Genomic DNA, 25,250 nt, shown 5'->3' on the forward strand with positions numbered 1-25,250 from the left:
TTCATACTTTTTATAAACTTTCATAATATATATATATATACTCATGCATGTACATGAATTTTAGACTAGATTATACTTTATACCTGGTTTGTGTTTGACCAGATTATATCTATTTCATGCATGTACATGGAGTTTAGACTAGATTATATACTTCATACCTTGTTTGTGTTTGATCAGATTATATATATATTTCATGCATGTATGCAGTTTAGACTAGATTATACTTATACATGGTTTGTGTTTTATATGGATTATATATATATTTCATGCATCATATATGAAGTTTAGACTATATTATATTCTTTAAATACCTCGGTTACATGTTTGATTAGATTGTATATTACATGCATGTATGAAGTTTAGACTAGATTATACTTTATACCTCCGTTGTGTTTGATTGGATTATATATATTTGTTGCATCATGTGATATGAAGTTTAGATTAGAGATTATATATTTCATGCACATGTACATGTTATATTAAATATATGTACTTTATGTTCAATGGACTGGACTGGATTATATATATATCACATGCACATGTTAGAAATACTTATGTGTACACTTTATATATATATATATATGCACATGTGTTAGAGCTAAAACTTTAAATTTTTAACTACATGTAACACGTATGTACATACAATAGATATGCATTAAAATTTAAAAGAACATGTTCAAATAGAAGAGTATATGGACAGTCCAATGAACAATATAAAAATCACACTTGAACTAATTAATATCAAATGAACAAACTAAACTTAATAGGTCATGTATTGAATAGTTCACATGGTATGTGCTTCTAGGTATGTATATTGTAGTTAAATAGTTCACAACATGTACATGTCCTAATTACACATGTCCTAATTCCATATATCAATTTTACACATGTACATATTACATTCTAATTTAAATATGCATTTTTTAATTAAATTATTTTAACTAGTGGTCCTTACAAATTACATGCATTTAGAATTAAAGATACAGTACCTTAGACATACAAATTAAACATGCATTTAAACATGTACATACTTGAATTAACTTTGAATACATCCTAATTTGATATAATTAAAAATTTCATGTATTTAAACTTAAAAAATATTTATCCAAGTTTCAAAACAAGTTAAGAGATCTAGAATTTATCTCAAGAGTATTAATTCAATTCATGTGGGTTGAACCACATGTGTACTTTGGATTACTAAATATATATAGTTCATACCACATCAAGTGGTTCAGAACGCTCTTCAATAACACTTAATATTTTGTCATTATCTTCACTATCTAGTCTCCACTCTTGAGACCACCCTCAACATGGAATTGTTTGAAGAATTAGGCCAACAACAATGACCAAGTGACTATACTGATATACCTTGTTGTCAATTTGGTATTCAGTGAAATGAATCCCATGTTGAACAATTTTAACTTGTTTGAAATATGTCCCTTGCACTACAACTGAGCCTACATGTACATGTATATAAGAAACGTGAGAAATTAAAAATTTCCACGTAAGCGATTTGTACATACATATTCAAATCAGTTCAAACCTGTGGCAAATGACATTCCATCACTCATTTCAGATTTAGATAACTTTTTTCTCTCTTCTATGCAACACAATAAATAATAACTAACACCTTCTATATTTCCATCTTCTGCTATGACTGCAAAAATATCTCCTGCAATTTGACACAAATTAAATAAATTCTAAGTTACCTGTCATTTTTAAGGAAATATTTACGTGTGTACGTCATATGTACCTTTTTTAATCAATCCTGAAATATGATCATAATCACCAGAAATCAAAGGAATGTCTTCAAATTTTTCATCCTAATTTGAATCCTCATATGTGTCAAAAACATCTAGTGGCACCAATTTCCATTCACTAACATATCCAAGCTCTTGGTTCTTGCAATCAACATAGTTTTTAAAAATGCATTCAGAACAAAAACATGAATAATCCCTAGTGTATAATGTCCATGGGTGATTATCTGTACTCATGACACAATGCAAAGATCTTGTCCTCTCCACGCTCTTGCATCCATGTATTGATCTTCTATCCACATCTGCAAAATGTAAATGTGTACAAGAATGTACATGTAGATCAAGTTGTTAAATTGAAATATTTGAACTAAAAACATGTATTTTTTAAAAGATTAAAAAAAATTAAATATGTTGGCATATGCACACTCCAATGAGACATTGTATGTGATTGAAGTTTTTGTCATTGATGGCAACCTTGCAATCCTATGGCACCGGCAAAGGCATTATACCGGCATCAGTAGATCACACTCTACACCGGCACTCAGGACATTGGCACCGACACAAAGAAAAGAAGTATACCGACACAGAGGCCGATAGGATCTTGTTATATTATATTATGTTTATTATTGTAAACATTTTGTAAGCCGACTTGGCAAATTGTAAAATGACTCTTATATATAAAAGAGGTCATTTGTAGACATTTGGTAATTAGTGAGGAACAATTGAGGAAAAATATTAGGCAGACCTATTATGTGAAATATAGGCTAAGGGTTTATGTAAGAAGCAGAGCAGCAACCGATACCGGATCAGGCATTATAGATGCTATTGTAAAGCAGTACACGATATTGGATTTGTATAATCCTCATTGTAAGTCAGTGAGACTTCCCATTGAGCAGTGAGCTCTAGGCAGTTGGCCTTCCTGCATGTGTAGGCCCCTATTGTAAGTAATATTCTCTTATTGGCCAGTGAGTGAATATTGTGGGTCACAAATCCCACCGAGGTTTTTCCCACACCGGGTTTCCTCGTTAAATCGTTGTGTTATGGTGTGCTTTTCATGTGGATGTTCTTAATTATGTTTATTGAATTATTTCTTGCATACCAGTACACTATTATAATATGTTCTGCATGTTTTAAGTTAAGAAATTCTATACACCGGTTAGATATTGATTCACCCCCCCCCCCTCTCAGTATCTATGGGATTCCTAACAATTGGTATTAGAGCTTGGTCCTCTGTTTTTAGAAGCCTAACAGCTTGAGGAAGATCTTGACACTGGTAAAGATGGAGAATCTGATGAAGCAACTTGAAGGAGCTCTTACAGATTATGATGCAGAGAAATTGAAAAATATCAAACTAAAAGATGATTTAAGGGCAGCTCAGGATATCATTCAGGCACTTCAAGAAAATTTTACTGTTGCAAAAAATAAGAGGAGAACTTTGTGAAAAATTGCAAAATGAGAATGATGAAAAGGAATCACTTAATGATATGATAAGCAAGTTGAAACAAGAGAACATGACAACAAAGAATGAGATGCAGGATATGACTATGAGATTTTGCAAAGACATTGAGGATAGGAACAAGAATGAAGAAGAATTGACCAGAAGACTAAGTGATGCAGCAAATGAGAACACAAGACTTAGCTATGAAAATGACATGTTGAAGACAGATCTGATGCATACTCAGAATGACTCAAATGAACTGATGAGACAAAAAGAAGTCTTAGAAAGAGAACTAGAAATTGCAAATCAACATAAAGAAAAATTCAAGAAAAGCTCAGAGGAACTTGGCACCTTGCTGAAGAATCAAAAACCTAAAGGTGACACTTTTGGAATTGGCTTTGAAGTTGGTGAAAGCTCTGGTACTACAAATACTCAGGATCATAGCAAACCGGTAAGACAACCTAATGCTTATAAATTCAATGGAAAATGCTTTAACTGTAATAAGTATGGTCATAGAGCAAATGAATGTAGATCTAGAAATTATCAGAATATCAACACACCCACCGGTCAATATTCTAAATGCAACAAAGTTGGTCACAACTCTAAAAATTGCAGAATGAATGTGAGATGTTATGTTTGTGGAAGATTTGGACATTTATCTAATCAATGCAGAACACAAACCGACATAGGTTATGGGAAAGCTATTCAGAAGAGTAATGTAACTTGTTATGCATGTAACAAGATTGGGCATATTGCAAAATTCTGTAGAAGTAAAGGAACACTGGTAAACAACAAAAGTTCTTGCTTGAAAGGTAAAGAAAAAGTTGAAGAGCTTAAGCAAGAATTCTCAAAACAATGGATTAGAAAAGTTGATCTAAATATTGGGAATACTCCTCCACCGGTAGAACAAACCAATGCTTCACGGGAAAGACAGAGTGATGCTTCACCAGAAGGACAAAGTCGTGCTCCACCGGCAGGAAGTTCTTCATCTAATTGAAGAAATTTTCCTTGAGGGTTTGGAAATCTAATGACACATGTGCTATTATTCCCTCAGTTAGAGATAAGAAGTTGAAAATTACTTTTTACCGACAGACAATGTTAAGAGAATACTTAATCAACATGCATTTAATGTGGTAGATAGCAAAAAGACACTTTAAAATTGAGGTTTTGGCTCCATTCCATTTCATCGAGATTTCAAACCTACGAAGAGTGCGAAGATTCCGAGCTAAGGCATTTCGAGCAAGAGGCAAGAACACTCCAAGCATTCATCCATCCTAAAGGCAGTAAAAGGTATTTAATCATGGCATCCACCTCTGCAATTGAATATATAGCAAACCCTACTGTTGTTGAAGTTATAAAAAGACCTAGGCCCATATTTTAGTTAGTTCTTGAGCTAGCAAAGAAAGATGATACCTTAGGTACTTTTTCTCAAATTCCCAAGGGAGTTGTTTATGCTAAAGACCCCAGAATTTACATCCATTGCAACATTGAGGAACTAGGAGATGAAGAGATTAAAACTGTGTTTAAAACTATGATATGTGATAAAACCGACAATGTAAAAGATGAACACAAGATCATTGAAACCCTAGGATTTATAGAGATCCTTAGCATTCCTGAATTCCCCAAGGATGTGATTAGGATAGTGTTAAGCAAGGTACATGGTGAATTTTTCTGGTTAGATGCAGTCCACAAAATCACTAAGGAAGCTGTGAAAGCTGTCACAGGGTTACCGACCGCCGATAAAAGGCCAGATAAAACCAAGAAGGTATCCAATGACCTAGTTACAAACCTAACTGGTGCAACATTCGATAAAAGGTCCCTAAGAGTTAATGATGTAATAGACATTAATGTGAGATTTATCAGCATGATAGTAGGGTATAAAGCTACTCATGCAAATAGACTCAATTCAGTTTTAAGTTTATGCATTAAGAGTGCTTATGATATGGTCATAGAAAATGCAAATATTGATATATGTGAGTGGTTAAAAGATGAATTAATTGACAACCTTGGAAAGATTAAGAAGGACAAGAAAGGAACTTTCAGGTTTGGAAATCTGTTAGTATGTCTGATGCTACATATAACAAAACAGGTTCCCGGTATAGACTACAAAGAACTTGGTTATGATATACTGGTAGGTAAATAGTTAACAAAACTATTCAATAACATGGGAGAAAACAAGGAAAACAATATTCATGACTTCTTTCAAGCATTAAAGGCCAAAATGAAGAAAAGAATCAGGTTATCACAAAAGATTGTCGACAAATACAAAGATGAAATATGCTTTGTAATCAAGAATGATGAAATTTGGATGGAAGCAGTCATCCCTAGGACAGTTTGGGTAACCGAGATGGGCTATGAAACAGATGATCATATAATAGAAACATATGCTAAAGCACTTCTAGAAGCCCCCAGAGAACCTAAGGAAGAAATATTTGGTAGTGTAGAAACTATTGAAAGCCAAATACAATCAAAGAAAAGAGTGAAAAAGGTTGAGGCAGTTGTAAGGAAAGGTTCCAGACAAGCAAAGGCCATCAAAGAAGATGTGTTGAAGAAAACCGGTATAACAGAGGATGAGTTAGCAGCTCCACAACCTGAAACTCACCTATCACCGGTAGGTACTTCTTCAGGGAGTGACATGCCTGTAACTTTCAAAAGAGTTGTAAGGAAAAGAGATCCCTCATCGGCAACCACACCCTCACCCAGGAGGACAAGACAAAAACAACAAGCAGTGAGATCTCCGGTAAGAAAGGCTACACCAAAGAAGAAGAAACTAACACCCAAAAAGAAGAAGAGGACAAACAAAGACTTGGCCCCTCTTGATATACTGCTAAATGAAATTACAGAGGAAGGTAAATTGAAAAATATAGAGAAAATATATGACACTTTAACAACTGATGAAAAAGAACAAGTTGAAAATAGTGTTATATTGCATATGGATATGTATAAGAAGTTTTTGATGGAAGTAGTAAATGAAATTTCAGATGAACTATTTAAGAGACTGGAAGCAAGAAGACAAGTAGTAATAGAACTGGACAAGAAAATAAAGATTGAAAAGCTACTTGATGTTTATCCGGTAAACTCACCCAAAGAAATTGATGTAATTGCTCAAGCCAACCGGTCAGTATTTTCTACTGCACACCGGCACATTGCTTTAATGGTTGGAAGAATTAATGAGGTGACTGAGGAAACAGAAAATGGATGGGATATATTCTTAGTTGAAAAAGAAAAACAAAAAGAATACAGGAACTCCAAACCCATAAAAGTTTATCAGAAAGATAGAGACAAGGGTAAAGGTAAAGTTGGTGGACCACCTAGTATCAAGGTTAGAGACAACTTACCCCCACCTCCTTTGATTATTCCACTGGTAAAAACAACAGCTACAGAAGATCAACCGACAGCTGAGAATATGGATGTAGAGGATGGTAATACTAATCCTAAAGTCTTATATACTATGGATGTTGATACTCAAAAGATCAACATAGTGGTAGACAAAGATACAGCTGATAAGACTGACATGGCTAGTGAGTCTCCGGTAGTTGAGCAAACTGAAAACACATAGGAGAAACTGGCAGAAGACAAAGAGCAAAAGGTAGAAACTCACACTGAGATAATGCAACAAACAGAGCAAAAGGCTCAGGAACAGGAACAACAACAACATGAACAAGAACATGAGGAAACAGTGCCACCGACAACTGGAGAAATAGAAAAACCATTACTTAAAGAAATGCAGACACAAATAGACCTACCAGAGGTCAATACAAGCTTGGTTATTTCCACCGGTACTCAGATTGTTGGTTCATCATCAGGCTTCAAATCAACTAATGTGACTGAGGTACTATTAGATTCAATCAACAAGATAACAGACTGCAGCTCACAAGCTTACAAGGCAATTGATGATACCATACCAATTTTGAAGGTAATTGCTCCTAACTGTAATATAGATAATAAAGATTCTTTAGGACAACTTGATACACTGTGTAAATATATCACAAAAAACATTGAGAAAATAAAGGAAGAGTCATTGAAGGATAAAGTAGAAATTGAAAAATAGAAATTCTTTGATGAGCAAATAAAGAAGTGTAACAGAGATTTTGACACACTTCTACCGGAATTGTGTAATTTATTGAAATAGTACAAAACTCTGTATAAAGACACCTGTAAGACAAACTTTTTGATTGTAGATATAGACAAGAAGATGAGCAAGGTATAGGATGAGATCAATAAACTTGCAGATAATTTTGTTAACTCACCGGATACACTATCAGTTTTGAGGAGAAGATAACAAATTTTGAAGAAGAATTACTTAAATTGGAAAGAGAGAAAGAGAGAATTGTGAATAAGGCAAAGCATCTGAGATTAAAACTGAGTCCAAGATTGGACTATCTAGCATCACTGCGGAAGGAAGTATCTGAGGCACTAATAGAGGGACAAAAAACACCGGTAGAGCATTTGCAACATCTCACCGATACAGTGAAGAGAACAGAGACAACAATAAAGGATAGCAAGAAGTTTATGGATAGTATAAACTTGATTTTGGGAGATCTTTTTCAAATTGTAACCACCCAGTTACAAAGCTAAAACTACAAACTCTACTGACATCTTGACAACCTTTGTCATTGATGCCAAAGGGGGAGTAGTGGGATGAGAAAATTCAATATATCACAGGAATCATATGCTCAAGGGGAGCACACACATTTTTGGTAACATTTATAGACTTCACATTTTTGGATATATTTTTTTGAAATTTCCCATGAGTGTTGCCATCAATGCCAAAGGGGGAGATTGTTGGCATATGCACACTCCAATGAGACATTGTATGTGATTGAAGGTTTTATCATTGATGGCAACCTTGCAATCCTATGGCACCGGCAAAGGCATTATACTGGCATCAGCAGATCACACTCTACACTGACACTCAAGACACTGGCACCGGTACAAAGAAAAGAAGTATACCAGCACAGAGGTCGACATGATCTTGTTATATTATATTTTGTTTATTATTGTAAAAAATTTGTAAGCCAGCTTGGAAAATTGTAAAATGACTCTTATATATAAAAGAGATCATTGTAGACATTTGGTAATTAGTGAGGAACAATTGAGGAAAAATATTAGGCATACCTATTATGTGAAATATAGGCTAAGGGTTTATGTAAGAAGCAGAGTAGCAACCGATACTGGATCAGGCATTATAGATGCTATTGTAAAGCAGTACAAGATATTGGATTTGTATAATCCTCATTGTAAGTCAGTGAGACTTCCCATTGAGCAGTGAGCTCTAGGCAGTTGGCCTTCCTGCATGTGCAGGCCCCTATTGTAAGTAATATTCTCTTATTGGCCAGTGAGTGAATATTGTGGGTCACAAATCCCACCGAGGTTTTTCCCACACCGGGTTTCCTCGTTAAATCCTTGTGTTATGGTGTTCTTTTCATGTGGATGTTCTTAATTCTGTTTATTGCATTATTTCTTGCATACCGGTACACTGTTATAATATGTTCGCATGTTTTAAGTTAAGAAATTCTATACACTGGTTAGATACTGATTCACCCCCCTCTCAGTATCTGTGGGATTCCTAACAAAATAAAGCACTAAAAGAGAACACCTACCGGTTATCTCCCAAAACACTCTATATGGAATGGATCTGTATGTTCCTGATGATGATTCCCCAGGATAATTAGGTTGCTCAAAGTGTTTCTCACACCATTCAACAACATCATGTGTGCATCTTCTATACAATCTCCTGTGTACTTTATTTGATGCTTTCTTAGAGCACGTTTGATACAAGCTCTTGCACCATCATGTTCACCCTTTCCATGACCACTCTCAAAAAAAACTCCAAACATGTGGTATTTTGTCATTTCGATGATATCTACATAGTGCATAAAATGGCCTCGAAGATTTGAATTGTTTCGCACATCCATCAGACCAAACAAAATGTTTAACTACTGTTATGCCTCTATCTTTCAAATATTCAAAAAACTTCTTAAAGAAATGTTGTACAAAAAGTGTGTCATGCTCCTTATCATCATTGATATAGAAGTGGTACTCTTTCTTAATGACACGATTTTCAAATGTACTATCAACACCATCCAAATTCATTTGTGCATGTCGATAACACACATGCACCAAAATAGTGATTTGCTTTGAAAAGTAATACTCTGATTGAATCTATTTTTGATGTGCAAAAGAGTAATTCTTTGCGAAGTCAACTACAGATAGAATAGTTCCAAGTGGGAAAGTGTCTCTTAATCTTTTAAATTGTTCTACTTGCCATTTGGCAAAAAAACCATGGCATATGTATAGTTTTATCAACTTACGAAAAATTTTCATAAATGTTCCAATAGGTATTTCCTCTTCTACATAATCTAGCCTTGTAGATTCCTTTCCAAATTTTGTTTCAATTTTTCTGCACTTGTAACTCTTGCAATTTACCATCTTCCTCATGTCAGTATCTTCATCTCTCAAAGGTAATTTAGCCAACTCCCCGCATGTTCCACAAATTTCTCTTATGCAATTTATTTGACTAGTTGCATTATCATTTGATTTATCACATAAGATGGATGCTATGAATTGACTTGTTGGTTTAGGATGAGCATTTTCATAACCATCACTATCTTCTCTAATCTTTCGAAACACCTGATAGTACAAGTCAAATTCAATGTGATAACGACAATAACAAGTTTTGAAAACTTTGTTTAACTTCACATAATATGGCCTTAGCCGTTCAAACATGGTTTGTCCAATCTTTATATGAGGGTTTGTTTTAGTAAATTACACATACAATTCATGTTTTGTTGTGTATATCCAATGTTTTACATGGAGATCATAATGATCAGGACCAATCCTTTACTTGATAACATCTCTACTATTTGATGAAGGACAAGTATTATCATTCCAAAAAACTATCACAAAGTTCCTAACAACATCTTCAATTCTATCAGAACGAGGAGCTCTACACATAATTGCCCAATTCCCTTTTGAGGTAGTATCATCCAAAATATTTCTCCTTCTAACATTTTTAGATATTGTCCTTCTACTAAAACCAAACTCAGATGACAGTGAAGAGATTTGTCTTTTTTGAGGCAATCTTTCATTTACTAAAGATGTCAACATCACTCTTCTTGAAATGGTCTTATCTAGTTTTCGAGATTTTTTACCAATATTTACCAAACCTTTCTTAACATTATCAACAATAGATTTTTCTAGCTGAGAAGTTTTCCTCTTTTGACTTGTTGTATCTATACCCAACAATTTCAGTGGATCTATTAAGTCTTTATGAGTAAGTACAATTGATAACAATTGAGTTTTTTCTAGTGTAGTATCAAGATTGTTGAAATGAGACATTATTTCTTTTGCACTTTTATTCATTGACCTCCTTTTAGTATTTCTAGGTTCTTCACTCAACTCATCCACATCCATTTCAAGTAAATGATCTAAATTTTTATAAGAAATATTTCTCTTCACCTATATAGCTAGATCCACAATATGCTCATCCATATCAGTGGTAGGAGGTAAGGAGCCTGACCCCTCTCCTTCAAAGGTCCCCATTGGTTCAACTTGGACAATCTCCTCCCTATGTTCATCAACTATATTTTGTTCTTCAATAGGTTTGTTTGCCTCGACTCCTGCTTCAGAACTCCCTTCTTCTCGAGCCCATTCTACACATAATTTAAGAGTTGGTGTAAGGTTCAAATTAATAGATTATTCAATTAGGTTTAAGAATAGGGATGAATTTGGCTTAAAGCTTTGTGTTAAAATTAGGGTTCAATTTGGTCTATTAAATTTAATTACTTTCAGGACCTTAGTGTTATAACTCTAATTAAATTACCTATTTAGGTTTAAAGTTCAATTTGTTCTCAGGTTAGGATTAGGGCTCAAATTTAAATTTAACTTGTGCAAGTAGGTTTAGAGTTAGAGTTAAAATTTGTTCAGTAATTAATATTTCAAGAAGATGATAGTTATTTTAATTTAATTTTTTTCTGATGTTTAATTCTAGATTTACACATGAAGAATTATAATTAGTTTATTATTATTCGTTTAATTTATGTTATTCCTTACGTATAATGTTAAGGTTAAATTTTGTTTTGCGCTAATATAACAAATAAACATAAACATATAAAGTGGAAATAAATATTGATGAGTTATTTTGAAAACCTCTATCTCTCACTAATAACACATAAAATGAAATTTTGATAAATTAGAAATTCCAATTTTGAAAATTAAAAGTACAAATATTTTGATGCATGCATATGATAAAGGTGACCTCATATTAATTTGTTATGGACCATAATGTAGGTGGACTATAATTTGTCACACATGTGTATATTTAAGACCTATTATTGCATGATAGACCTCCTAATCTGAAATGTTTTTGCATACGTGAAGTCATATAAATAGAACCTAAATTATTCAACATGTAATAGGTTATAAATTTATGTCACATTTAAGACCTATAATCAATGTAATAGTCCTAATAGGCCTTATTATTAAAATCGATATGACCACGTATGCAAAAACATTTCACATTAATATACTTAACTCCCCTTAAGACAGATATATTATGTGATATTAAAGGACCTATCACATGAAATTAAGTACATGTCTTAAATATTCAATATATATAAGTTAGAACCTAAATTATGACATAATAGGTCTTATTAATTTTATGACTTAATAGGTCTTATCTATTATAAATGGACTTAATTATATAGGAGAAAAATGCAATTACACAACAAGCAAGTTAATGGAATTTGAAATTTACAAATACACATATTATCTCAAATTAATTATGCTTTCCAATTAAAATGAGATTATTTTTAATCCTATTATTTCCAATTAATTTAATTAATATTTTTTAAATTAATTTTCATTAAAAATATTAGATAAAAAATATTGAACTAATTAATACTAACAAACAAACATTATTTTTGGTACGTAATACATATAAAATTAAATAGAAATAAAATAAAAAATACATACTTGCATCATGATATCTTTGTCTTCTTTGTTCTTGATATCTTTCTTCCATTTCGGGAGAATAATTCCTTGAAGTCTTATTTTGCCTTCTCTTCTTGTTCCCCATGCTTTTAAAAAAACCTTCAAATATCTTCAAATTATTGCCCTTAAAATAATTTTCAAATGTCTTCTCTCATCCAAAAATGTGAATTATTTTAATCATTTGTGTGATAAAAAATGAAAAAAATTATGGACATTTATATGACTCCACAAATGAAAAAAAAAAAAAAATTGTGTTGGCCAAGGTTCAAATGAAACCTGACAGTTAAAAGTGGTCGAGTTCGTTCGAACCTGACCGTTACGAAAAAGTACGGGCCAAAATTAAGCCCATGGGTTCGAGCAAATGGGGGTTCACTTGAACCCCTTATGGTTCGAGCGAACCCAATTCGATCAAAGTACTGTTCATTCGAACTGTCCTATTAGAGGTTTCTCCCAAAAAATTTCAGAGTTCTGAAGAATTTATGACTTCGGAGCTCTGGTTCAAAGCACGAATGAAATAATCTTGATAACCCAAAAATATTAGATGGTAGTACTAGGAACAAGCTTTCCAACGAGTATAATTTTGTTATATTTTGAATTTATTATGTTCTTGTTTTTTTTAATTTTATGGAAAATTGGTTTTTCACCGAACATGAACTTCTCTGTTCAACGCATTGGGAAAAATAAGGAACTAATTCAAAACAATTCTAAAAAATATCTAAGCCCCTAGTATTGATGTCTTCTTTCTAACAACTTAAATAAAATTGAATTTTGATATATATAGAACAAGTTATGTGTTCAAACTTAAACCTATGTCTGAATTATGACTGGTCGGACTTCAAAACTTTATAAAATGAAAAATATTGAACATATCACTATCAAACCAAATGCAAGCCCTAGATATTGATGTTACAAACCAAAATTTGAAAGAATTGAATTTTTATCATTTATAGAAAAAAAGTTATACGTTTTAGGAGGCATGCCACTCTTAAAAAATGTAGTTTGTTGTAAAAAACTACTTTTCGAGGGAGATGGAAATTTTTTTTAAAAATCCTTCAAAAAAAATTGAAAAAAATGTATATAGAATCTACAAACAAAATGCTACAAATCACTAATTTACATCATCTTCAAATTTTTAATAGTTTAAAAGTTATAGTTCTCGGAAGTTGAAGATTATTTAAAAAATGTTCATCTCAGTGTCAAAAGTGGCAAAAAAGTGGGAACCATTATTGTGAGTTCACCCTTGTTCTTTCCCATGGTTGATATCGGTTGTCCTAAATAGAATCATATTACATATATATGTAAAAAAAGTTCATAAACAAACAAATAACCATAAATATGCATCTTATCATTATTTTTTTGAATCAAAACTATTAAACAATCACAATAATATTGACAAAACTAATAAGAACAACAATTCAATCATTTGAAATCATGCAAAAACAAAAAATTCACTTACTTATATGTATAAAATAGTGATGGAAGTGTAGACACAGTTGCAGTGGGGCCTTCGATGACCTCAAAAACTTCTTTTGAGGCCGTTGAGGCTCTTGGGCAAATAAAACTATGTCTAAGTACCCCGTACGCGGTATATTAATAACCGTGTGCGCGCTGTTAGTCCCTGAAATGTTGGCAAGCCCAACAGTATTTTTTTTCACCTTGTACGCACTTAGAACTCATAATTAGCGCGTACACACTCCTACGCCTTAAAAATGTTATGGCAGAGAAGTGAACTAATAGGCTCAGTACTCCGTACACACTATTTGTAGTAAAGAAAGTGCGAAGGAAAAGGAAGGGAGGGAGAGAGGGAGAGGGAGGGAGAGAGAGGGAGGGAGGTAGATAATAAGAGAGAAAGGGATGGGGTATGGAGGGAGAGAGGGAGAGAGAGAGAGAGAGGGTATGGAGGAAGGGAGAAGGGGAGAGGGGGAGAGAGAGAGGGGGGGGGGGGGAGAGGGAGACAATACACATACATACACATATATGTGTGTATATATATACTTAATATATTATATAAAATATATTATATATTATTATATATATATATTATATATTATATGTATATACACATATTATATATATAATATCATATTATACACACCCAAATTTTAAACAAAAGTAGCATGTACACGTTATTTATAATAAATATAGAGCGTACACGCTTCTTACACCATAAGTACCCCGTACGCGCTTTTTATACCATAGGTAACCCGTACGCGCTTTTGACTGTTTAGGCTTGGAAATAGGCTTGGATGACAAAGCTACGGTTTGGAAGTTTGATTTCCCTCTATTTCCCTCCTTTTTGACGTGTTTTATTTTATCAACTTGGTTTTTCAACTCTGTCATCATTAGGTTTACACTTCATCAAGTGGGTATTTCTAAAATTGCCACCATATTTTCACCATCTTTTGAGCTTTCTAACCATATTTTAAAAAACAAAAATTGAATTACAATAACATATTATTATTGAATTTCTTTTACCAGTGTCTCCATAGTTCTCATAGACATACGTGCACCATTTTTTTAATAACTTTTGATCTACTTATCCAAATTTAAAAAACTTTATATATTATTGTAGTGCATTTGATTCTTTACAATTTTAAAAAAGAAAAAAAAATATATTTTTGATTTTTTTAGTGCAACTTATGCTTCGTGCATGAACAGGTACCTAATTTTTCAAGATGCACTCGATTGGAAAAATCATTAAAAAAAAATACTCAACAAAAAATTACAAAAAAATACACATCTTCTAATGCTCACTCTTAAATATCTTTCTGCCAAAGGATTTGTCAAAATACTAAATCTAACTATGATATTTTTGATGCGCACGTCAGACACTATGTTATGTTTTTAAAAAAAAATCAAGGTCTGTTTTTTGTGCGCGAAGGATTTGACCCCCTTAATCTTATCCAATTTTGAAAAAGTTTAGTATTTTGGAAACTAGATTCAGAGTACTACAATATTTGTTCTTTGATTATCTTCATATCTTGAGTGGATGACTTTCAAAATTTGCCCAAGTTCAGGTTCACCTGATTTCAGAAAAAAAAAGTGTCCACTTATACCCCCTTTTTGACCACCATTTTTCTGCACTTACCCCGTTACCTAACCCAAAATCTCCTATTATTTTGAGATTTTGCAAAAGGGGGCAAAGAGAAATAAAGGAGACCAAAGATTCATCTGTCAATTGAACATCATGGAGGTAACAAGTAACGAGTGAGGGAATCCAATGAAATTGATTGGGAAACTGGTGACAACATAGTTGCACAGATGTAGTATTGCTAGGCACGCACATGAAAAAGAGGGCAGAGGGTGCGAGTCCTCCGAAAGCACCGTTAAACAGAGTGAGGTGTTGGACATTACACAAGGCAACATATCTTATCCATTTTCTTAAATTTTCATAAGAAAACTCCACTCTCTATTACTAGATTGCTTGACATGAAACGCTTCCAGATTGCGTGAGTACAGAAGCAAGATGTTGGCAATAATATTCGCAACTTCTAACATTGTGAGCAAACCGTGACAAGGCCAATCAGGCCCTAGAAGAGATTCTAGAGAGAAAATGAGTGTAGGCATCTAAATGCTAATTGTTTAACAAAATGCCTAAAAGATATGCGGTCTTATGGAATGCCATGATCACACGATATGCACATAATGCATTCCTTGAAAAGGCTTTAGAAAATTTCAAGAGAATGCAATCGACAGGTGTAAAGACAAATTGCACAACCTTTGCCAACATACTCCCTGCCTATGTACACCATAATAATAGTAGGAAGAATTCGGTAGGGCGAATAGGGTTTCTGTAGACATCGTCAAAAGAAACTGAACACAATCCTTTGAAAGCCAAAGACGAAAGTGCTAAGAAAACACAAAGTCCTTTCTACTACTGCCCTTGCATACAAATCCTAAGAAAAGAGTGAAAACTTACCTAGAAAAAGCAATGTAGAGTGCCTGATTATCGTAGGGTATTCACTAATGTGTTTCTGTGCAGCAAGTAGAATGCACCGTCATGAAAAATGCTATTTTTTTAACCTTAATAAAAAATTGATGAAACTTGTACTAAGCATTTAATAAATAAGTAAATGATACTAATGAAATCTGTACAACACTTGCCGTGAGGATAGCTAACACAAATTTAATTTCCATATTTTTTGCTATGGAAAATTTATTTAAACTCTAACATTTCTAGGCAGAAATAAAAATAATTTGAAAAATAATTAAATAAAAAAAATCACGCATAAAACTTTATGATTAGATATTTTTTATTTGACATGACTAAAAAATTAGACACATGAAAACATTAATTCCATCCCTAATTCCCTCCCTAAAACAAAGAACTAATAAATACAATTTTATATTTATTCAAATTATATTTTACTACCTTTTGGTGCAAGCGCTAGTATATAAAGAAGAATAGAATAAAATATGATACTTGCGCTTTTGGGACACGGATTCCTTCTTGGAAAAGGCTACACTCAATTAAGAGGAGGAAACGTTGCTAGTTCGAGTCCGATCACTGCATCCTTCTCTAGAATTGATGGAGTGCCTATTGTTTTTGGCTTCCATCGGTTCCTGTTGCTCCAGATCTGACTAAACATCTGGTGCCTCCTGCCGCTTCTGCGGTAGCACATATGTAAACAAATTTATCTAGTCCTATGATGAGATGGAGGCTAAAATAATATTGATTTGTAAGCAATCTCAATGGCCTTGATGCGGTCCTCAACAAAATCTCTGGAGAATTTAATCTCTAAGTTCAATCCGTGCTAATTATTAGGCTATATCTGCTGAGAAAGCCTACCGGAAACGTCATGTCTCACGCCGGTTTCCGGTGCGTTTTGCCGTTGCGTGAAAGTGCCGCTACCAGTAAAGGTGCGTGTGCGATATGAAGCTTTCAAAGTGAATCGATTTCCAGTTCTGAGAAGCGCATCCGTGAAATGTTCAGGGACAATCCTGACCCTAGCAAGGCGCTGCGGATGTTGTGAGCATATTGAAAGAAAAGTTTGTCTTTTGCATTGTTTTCTTAGGTTTGTGTCTGCGTTTGTGTATTATCCAGGCTCTGTTGAAAAATCATAGGGTTCGACGATTCGGGAGCGGAGGGAGATTCGAATCCGTTCGTGTATATGGCACATCATTTTGCTTTGTATGTGTTATTTTGGGTCCGATTTGGATATTATTTTCGTGTGGTTTTTGTTAGGGTTTTGGAATATGAGAGTATGCTAATTGTGGAATGATGGTTGTGCAAGCCGTAGCTTGGCTTGGCTTGTATGAGCTGGAGCGGCTCAAAGAGGTAAACGATAAGGGAACTGTGTGAGGTTCGATCCATTGTAGTGTGCAGAAGAAGATTATGACGGCAAAAAATGGAGAAAGTAATGTGATTGTTTTTTATTTTGTTAATTATTTTTGTCTTTCTGGCTTTAAGTGCTTAAATTTGAATAGATTTGGGGCAAATATTCCGAGGTTGTTAGAAATTTGTAGTTTCAGTACTAAATTTCAAGAGACTGAAACAAGCCTAATTTTTTTTCAATTTTTTTTACTAATCTTTAAGCAGGTAGAGTTAAAATATTACTGTAAAAGCTTTTCGTCTTTGCTACTAATGTTGAGAAGATTATCCCACGAAAAGAAGCCCGACTTTGTGGAAACTTTCGATTTTTTCGTGCTACAATTTGGCCTGTTTGAGGCAAAAGAATGAGAGCGAACGTTGTTGCTGCCAATTTGAGCAGGTTGTAAATCTTTTGAAGGCTATGCACATTTTGAGCGCTCAATTGTGGCGTTTAACTTAAATTTGTCCAACCAGCACAGGAAAAAGATCTCCAAGATGCTAGAAGATCACACTAGATTTTTTTTTTCATTATTTCAAATCAAAAATATTTTTTTATTGAGAAGAAAATTCATTTCTCTGCTTTTCTCGTTCAAATTTGTCCAGGAGGCGGAGGAGATTTCAAGGCGTTGAAGCAGAACAATTTTTTTCCCTCAAATTTTGTAGCTGTCAGCCTGTCAGGCATACCTTAACCCCGTTATCCCTTTGTTCGTCAGTTTGAGTTCTGCTATATCTACATTTTCCTTTATAGTTTTCCCTGTTTCGGTGTTCTGATTTTATGAAGAAGAAAAAAAGGTTGTTTGAAATTTAAAGGCAACAGTAGCAATTTGCATAGGAAGAAAATCCGCCAAAAGGCTATAGAAGCTGTTGAGTGAAAATGCTTTTTGTAGCGATTGCTGTAAAAAATCCCTGTATTTTGAGTTAAATAATGCCATGCCGTAGGGTTTTCGATATGCTGAACAATAGTATCAAAGAATCAGGCAAGATAATTATTTCAGAAAGTCTGTGGTTGCTAAATCGAAACTAAAGAGGATTTTTGAAAAGCACCCTTCCCACATTTTAAGGAATGAAAACCCATCTTCTTCCTAAGTAGTCCCCAGCCCTAGTATTCTCGAAGAATCAGAATCCTCAAAGCTACAGGACAAGAACAACAAGAGTAATTTTATTATGATTAGAACAGCAATCGTTAATTTTGACAGCAGTGGCAGTTATCATGAACTGAGCTCTGTATGTTTGGTGGAGGTGGTGAATGATTTCATGGAAAATAGGGAGAAAAATCTAGAATGTGGGCGCGCTCACTGCAATTGCTCGAATGGGCTTTGCAATGTGGGTGGGAATGCAGACAGCGAGGATGATCCTAAATAAGCCATTGGATTGGGCGAAGTTACTGACATTCTCAAGGTAAAATATCCATTTCAATATTTAGTAGTGAAGCTGAATTTAGGGCAAAATTTTACAGATTTCAATTGGTGTAAAATTGGAGAAATGAGGATCCTTGAAATTTTTTTATGTAACTCTTTTTTTGGTTGGGTTGATTTCATAATTTTTTCCAACCAGTTACACCTGATTATCTACCAATTCAACTTTGAATTGTGTCTTGAAGATATTTGAACCTGGGGCTCTGATATTATTTGTTGCAAATTACTGGTAACTTTTTTGACATATAAAGTGCTGAAACAGGCTGATTTCGGCTGACCTAGCTTTGAGTTCTAAACATTGTATCGGCTTTTAATTATTTCGATATGAATCCTTGTCTTGACTCTAAATCTCTGAAAAGTGGCTGCTTGACCTCCCTTTGGGTATTTAAGCAAGGTAACCTCTGCTTGTGGCTGTTTAATGTTCTGTAGAGTTTGTCACTTTTTCATGTTCCTATTCTACTCAAGCTCTGTATCACTTTACTGGAGATGCAACGAAAACTGTTTTTTATTTTTTAGCCGTGTACTCTTTTTCTATGGTCCATTTTAAATTTTGAATATGAAACTTCAAAAGCATTTGCAACTCTCGAATTCCAACAACACAATAATGGAAGGCATACCCTAGTTGTCGGACATTAGATTGCAGCGATGTCAGACATTAAATTAGATTCTTGTGTGTGATATGTATGCAGTCAGTTTGAACTACAAAATATTATCGGTCGATTTCACCGCTAACACAATTTGTACGCCGCAGTATCTGGTTCCAGCGATCTGAAAATGGCTTAGCGGTGAATTAAAAGTTGTTTACGGCATAAGACATGTTTCTCCAGCTCCTACCTCCTTCACTTTCCAAGTCTCTCTTGTGGGAGAAAGAATTAAATCAGAATTTATTGCATCATCTTCGATCTAAGATTTTCCTTGCCGAATGAGGATGTGAAAATCAATTGTAATTAATGTGTTGTGTTTTATGTCTCTTTTTGCTGGGCACGTACGCGGAAAAAGGCAGTTTTTGTATGTAATGAAAAGGTAGAAAAGAAAAGAAAAAAGTCGCTGTACTGTAGGTAGCAACAGTTTCCTGATGCAGCAAACGAACAGGGGAGCTCTGGATCTTAGTTTTGTTTTGTGTTTTTGATCCATAAGGAAAGGATAACTCTCTGAATGTAATAAAGTTTGTATGTTTTGAAACATATAAGTGTACATCATTTCTAATATATCTTCTGTTTCAACTCTGTTTTGCTTGGTCCCTGTTTCTTGAACTTCTATGTTCTGTTTTGTTTTTCTCTTCACTGCCTCTTCCCTTCAAAATATGAGTGTGGAACACGTTTAAGACTCAATCGATTGGGCAGAGAATTGAAAGGATCAGAAACAGGGTTTTTGTTTAGTGTAAGTTAAGCATTTTTTAGTTAGATTAGTGTAAATTAAGGAAATCCCAAGAAAGGTATTCAAAGTCTACTCATGGAACCCTGTTTTGTTAGAGTCGGAAGAGAACTGATGAAAATGGCTGAAATGACCTACAAAAACTTGGAGATAGACGCTATACTAAGAAAGGTAGCGTTGGCAAAGGAAATTTGTCCCATACGTATGGTTAGAACCGCAGTTTCTTTTTAGTAGTTTTATGTGAAGCTAAAAATACTTTTGTAACTATAGAATTTGTCTGTCTCCTTGTAATGTTTGTAATGAATTTTTTATTTTCATCATTCCACCATTGATCCTTGATCATGTGATCAAGAAATCTCTATAATAAGTTTGAATGAATTAAGATTCATTGTGTTAACAGAGAATTTGTTGCAGTAATGTCTGTGTTTTTCTAATTTTCTTCATCAATCTTTCAGGTAGTTGAACCATTGAATGAGATCTGCGAGGATTCAAGGGAATATAGCGAGCTGTATTCCGACATGTTACATGAATTAGTTGGAGCTAGATTAGTAAATGATGAATTGATTGAAAAAAACTACAAATTAGAGGAGGAGCTCCACAAGGATAAAGAGGAATACTGTAAGCACGTACATGATGTGGATGCTGAATTACTTAGAGCTATATCTGAAATTAAGGAATTAGTTGAAAGAAATAACAAATTACAGGATGAGCTCAACAAGGCTCCAAGGCAATATCCTCAGCAGTTTTTTAAGATGGAAGCTGAATTACTTGGAGCTAGATTTGAAAATAAGGAATTAGCTAAAAGGAACAAAAAGATAGAGGAGATTAAAGAGCAATATTTTAAGCAGATTCATGACATGGATGCTGAATTGCTTACAGCTAGATCCGAAATTGAAGAATTGGCTGAAAGAAACAACAAACTTGAGGAGAAGCTCCACGTGGCTGAAAAAAGTGAAGAATCCAGTAAACGAAATCTTGACCAGACAAAAAACATGCTGGAGGATTGGTCTACAACATTAGCGGCAATGAAAGATGAATGTGATCAAGTATGCAAACAACAAGAGCATAGAGGAGAGGCTCCAAGGCTTTCTAAAAAGAGGAAATATATTGTTAAGGTTTACGAGATTAATCATTGCGTGAATTGCCCAATTTGCTTTCAGCCATGGGCTCAGTCTGGAGAGCATAACGTTTGGTATGTTGTATTTGAAAATGGATCTCAAATAGCCTGTAATATCCACCTCTCTTTTGTCTCAAATAAAAGATGATCATGTTTTCTCACATTGTTTGAACTTTTCTCGTTAAATTTCATGTAAGAATTTTAATATTCGTTATTGTGGACTTTCAGTTCCCTTTCTTGTGGCCATTTCTTTGGCAGATCATGCATAACACAATGGATTAGAAAAAGTGGAGCTCGGGGTTCTTCTAAGGCAAGTTGAACTCAAATTCTTTTTTTTCATTATTATATGATTTTTTTTGTTGATGGCGTTATTTAATGAAATTAACAGTTATATAACTTACTACAGTGTCCCTTGTGTTCGAGTAAGGCTACTCTAAAAGAAATAAGAAATCATTCTGTATCAGAAACCTATGCTGGAGATGAGGAGATTTAAAAGGTAGTTAACTCAGCCTACTCATATATCTTATCGAACAATTATTAATTACTGTTCAATGTCTTGATGATTAAAATCGATGCCTCTTAAGTAGTAGCACATTATCTTATAGTAAACTGGGTTTTACATGGTTGAATTTGACCTTTCTCTCCTATCCAAGAAATTATTAGAATATTTAATTATATTTTAGTCACCTATATTTAGTTCCTTGTTTAATGGGCATTTAGCTTTTTAGTTAATTAGCTTTTAAGCTTTATTTAACATTTAGTTTTATTTAGCTTTTAACTCTTTAATCTTTTACTTTAACATTATGTTTTAATTATAGAACATCGTTTTGTAACCTCTATATATACGTGTATATCGTTTAGTGTAATCATCCGATTATTGAATCATTCAATCAATTTATTTTTCATGGTATCAGAGTGGGTCAATGGGATTCTTTAAAGTTTGGCGAACTTTTTAATAAAAATTCATGGCCTTCCTTTTGGAATATTTTCCAGATTTTTTTTCAATTGTTTTTTTATAAAAAACGATTTTGCTTTTTTTTTAAGGCTTTTTGAGGGTTTCGAAGGTTTCTAGTTTGTGGGCGAATTTCTGTGTTGGGCAACAGTTCATGTATTTTTTAGAGTTCTGGAGATTTTCAGGCTTGCAACTTGGAGTTTTTTTGCAGATTGAAAATTTTCCTAGGGTTTTTGCAATTTTCGACTAGAGTTTTGACCCTTTAGTTCAAGTCAAAATTTTATTTTGCTTGCAGATTCTTGGTGGGTTTTTTGAGACCTCAACTGGGTCGTCGTCAGATTTTTCTGGGTGCATCTTTTTTCGTTCCTCGATTTTTGAGCCATCGGATCTGCATTTTGTTTTTAGATTCTTGGAAAAATTTCAGGTTTTAAGTTTGCAAAAAATTTTAATTTGTGGGTTTCTTCCAAACTTCGAAATTCACACCTTAGAATTCGTGCCAGAATTCTCCTCCAGGGTTTCAGACTTTTTGTGCAACTGCTTCTATTCTGATTTTTGAATCAGATTCTTCAGTCTCATGCTTTCACTAGGTTGACCTCGTTCAACTTCAGTTTCTGTGATGGCATCTTTGACCAACATCATGTTGGAACACAAACAAAAGTTCAACAACTGCCACAACACCTGGAAATAGTGCATGTTCACGATATCTGAATATCATTACCTTTATCAAATTGATTTAGGCCAGACCTCGTCTTACAGGTCCTAGGGTTTTTACGATTTTTTCCTGAAAAATTGTCTGTTGGTTTTCTTATTTTTTCTACAAAAAATCATGGGAGGGTTTTCACGATTTTTTCTTCAAAAATTGTTCGCAGGGTTTATAATTTTCCCTTTAAAATTATCTCATCTGTAATCCGTGATATTCATGCAAGATTTTAGTTATCTAGGTTTTACCGTTTTTTTCCACAAAAACGATGATTTGTAACCTTAGATTTCTTGGTTTTTTTATTTTCTCCTCAAAATCGTAAATTCTCTTTTCAAGGGTTCCCATTTCAGGGTTTGATGGTTTTTTCCTCAAAAATCGTGCTTTGTTGCAGTCAATTTTGGTTGCACCTGGTAGGGCGAACATCTGCAACCGTGGTATCTTGCAGTCAGTTTTGGAATTTGTACTCTTCTGCAAAAGGGTTTGCTGATTTTTTCCTCAAAATCATTGTTTCAGGCTTCAGTAATTCGTGTGTGCCAGATCTCTAATTCACGTGTGAAGGCTACATTAGCTTGGATGGCTTTTGGTATTCTTGGTCATTAACACTTTTCAGATCCAGGGAGGGTCTCCACCGCAACAGAGTGTTCTTTTCATTTGTGATCAAAAGCCCTGCAGTGTCTTCTGTAGGGTAGTTAGTAGATAGAATGACTATTAAGGGAGGGTATTAGAATATTTAATTATATTTTAGTCACCTATATTTAGTTCCTTGTTTAATGGTCATTTAGCTTTTTAGTTAATTAGCTTTTAAGCTTTATTTAACATTTAGCTTTTAGCTCTTTAATCGTTTACTTTAACGTTATGTTCTAATTATAGAACATCGTCTTGTAACTTCTATATATACGTGTGTATATCGTTCAATGTAATCATCCGATTATTGAATCATTCATTCAATTTATTTTTCCGAAATCCTATACATGATCTGTTTCAAGTATAAATTTTCTTTCAAAATTTTCAAATCAAAAAATAGCGTATGGAATTGTGAAAATAATGACTGTGCTATTGAAATTTCAATGCACTAACTGTTGGGAATATGAAGCCCAACTATCACATGACCATTTGCCTTCTCTAGACTCTTCATTTCATATCTAAATATGTTTATATAAATGGCAATGTGCAACCCATACATGATGTATTGTTTGTAATTGGATATCGATTTAATAGAAGTGCTTGAGAGTGGATGTAGTCATTAATTGGTGAACCACTATGGTTCACTGTGTACTGTGTCATGTGTCTACTTTTGCTGTTTTGTATTTTCATATGATTTTCTCTGCTCGTTTTATTTTATCACTAACATCGTTCTTGTTGTTTTACAGGTTTGAAGTGTCTGATTACAATTAGTTTCACTTTGGAGTACTCGAATGATCTATCAAATGCAAGATAGTTATAAGTGCGTTATCGGGATATGATTTTGAATTGTCTAGAAAGGTGGTTTTTGTTGTTTTACATAGTAAACATGTCAGATTTTAACTACTATAAAAACTATGATATTGCTATTATAAAAACTATGACATTATAAATACTTACAAACATATGCTTTATTGTAGTATATTTCTATTCAAAATTCTAAATTATGATGATGCCAATGGATAACTTTATTTGTTTTCTCGATATTTGGTTTGTATTAATTTGTATGGGATTCAAAATTGATTTTTAAAGTGACTGGTGTTGGAAATTTAGCAGTTTAGCAGACACTATTAAGTTAAAGATGATACAATTAGATACAATAGACTATTTAAATAATATCACGCCATAAAAATATTGAGAATGACTAGTATTCTTTAACAACATGATGTAGCAGACAACAACCTCCAAGATAGTTAGATTGGAGCCTCCAAAACAAATAGCCTACTTTGAAAATGGAAAAGGAAAAAATGCAGTCAAAAGGATTGAACGCTTCTTACAAAGAATACACGTTCAGGTACACAGGAAAAAAAGTGATTATAAAACAGCTCTTAGACTATACCGAGAATGTGCAAAGAATGAGACCTTTAAAGACCCATTGTTGACACCATTGGTTCTCCTACTTGTAAATTAGTCTCCTTGGCCAAATTAATCTCTCCTCTTGTGGGTAACTCCAACTCCTCATCAAAGAGCACACCCATTTTGTCCAATTTATCAAAGAGACTAAGTTAGAT

The 25,250-nt window shown here is 33.7% G+C and overlaps 1 protein-coding gene across 10 annotated transcripts; it reads left to right on the top strand.

The window, feature by feature from the left end:
• Positions 1–16,624: 16,624 nt before the first annotated feature.
• On the top strand, positions 16,625–24,717 carry LOC131064365 (uncharacterized). Of its 10 annotated transcripts, none has more exons than XM_059221633.1 (7): positions 16,625–17,546; positions 17,729–17,900; positions 18,104–18,178; positions 20,745–21,481; positions 21,635–21,716; positions 21,813–21,902; positions 24,429–24,717. In XM_059221633.1, exons 4-6 carry the CDS (start codon positions 20,808–20,810, stop codon positions 21,897–21,899), a joined length of 843 nt encoding a protein of 280 aa, XP_059077616.1. In that variant the 5' UTR covers positions 16,625–17,546; positions 17,729–17,900; positions 18,104–18,178; positions 20,745–20,807; the 3' UTR covers positions 21,900–21,902; positions 24,429–24,717. The 10 variants fall into 10 exon arrangements, 9 of the variants coding, with proteins under 9 accessions (XP_059077616.1, XP_059077618.1, XP_059077614.1 ...); XM_059221635.1 differs by having other exon boundaries at positions 16,625–17,320; positions 17,430–17,546; positions 17,729–18,178; XM_059221631.1 differs by lacking the exons at positions 17,729–17,900; positions 18,104–18,178 and having other exon boundaries at positions 16,625–17,049; positions 17,234–17,320; positions 17,430–17,546.
• Positions 24,718–25,250: the final 533 nt, after the last annotated feature.

This window comes from Cryptomeria japonica, chromosome 5 (genome assembly GCF_030272615.1).
Source record: "Cryptomeria japonica chromosome 5, Sugi_1.0, whole genome shotgun sequence".
Classification (NCBI taxonomy): domain Eukaryota; kingdom Viridiplantae; phylum Streptophyta; class Pinopsida; order Cupressales; family Cupressaceae; genus Cryptomeria; species Cryptomeria japonica.

Coding starts and splice junctions, on each gene's coding strand:
- LOC131064365 (XM_059221630.1), top strand. Junction 21,482..21,634: donor TCTGGAGAGCATAACGTTTG/GTATGTTGTATT, acceptor GTGGACTTTCAG/TTCCCTTTCTTGTGGCCATT. Junction 21,717..21,812: donor GAGCTCGGGGTTCTTCTAAG/GCAAGTTGAACT, acceptor AACTTACTACAG/TGTCCCTTGTGTTCGAGTAA.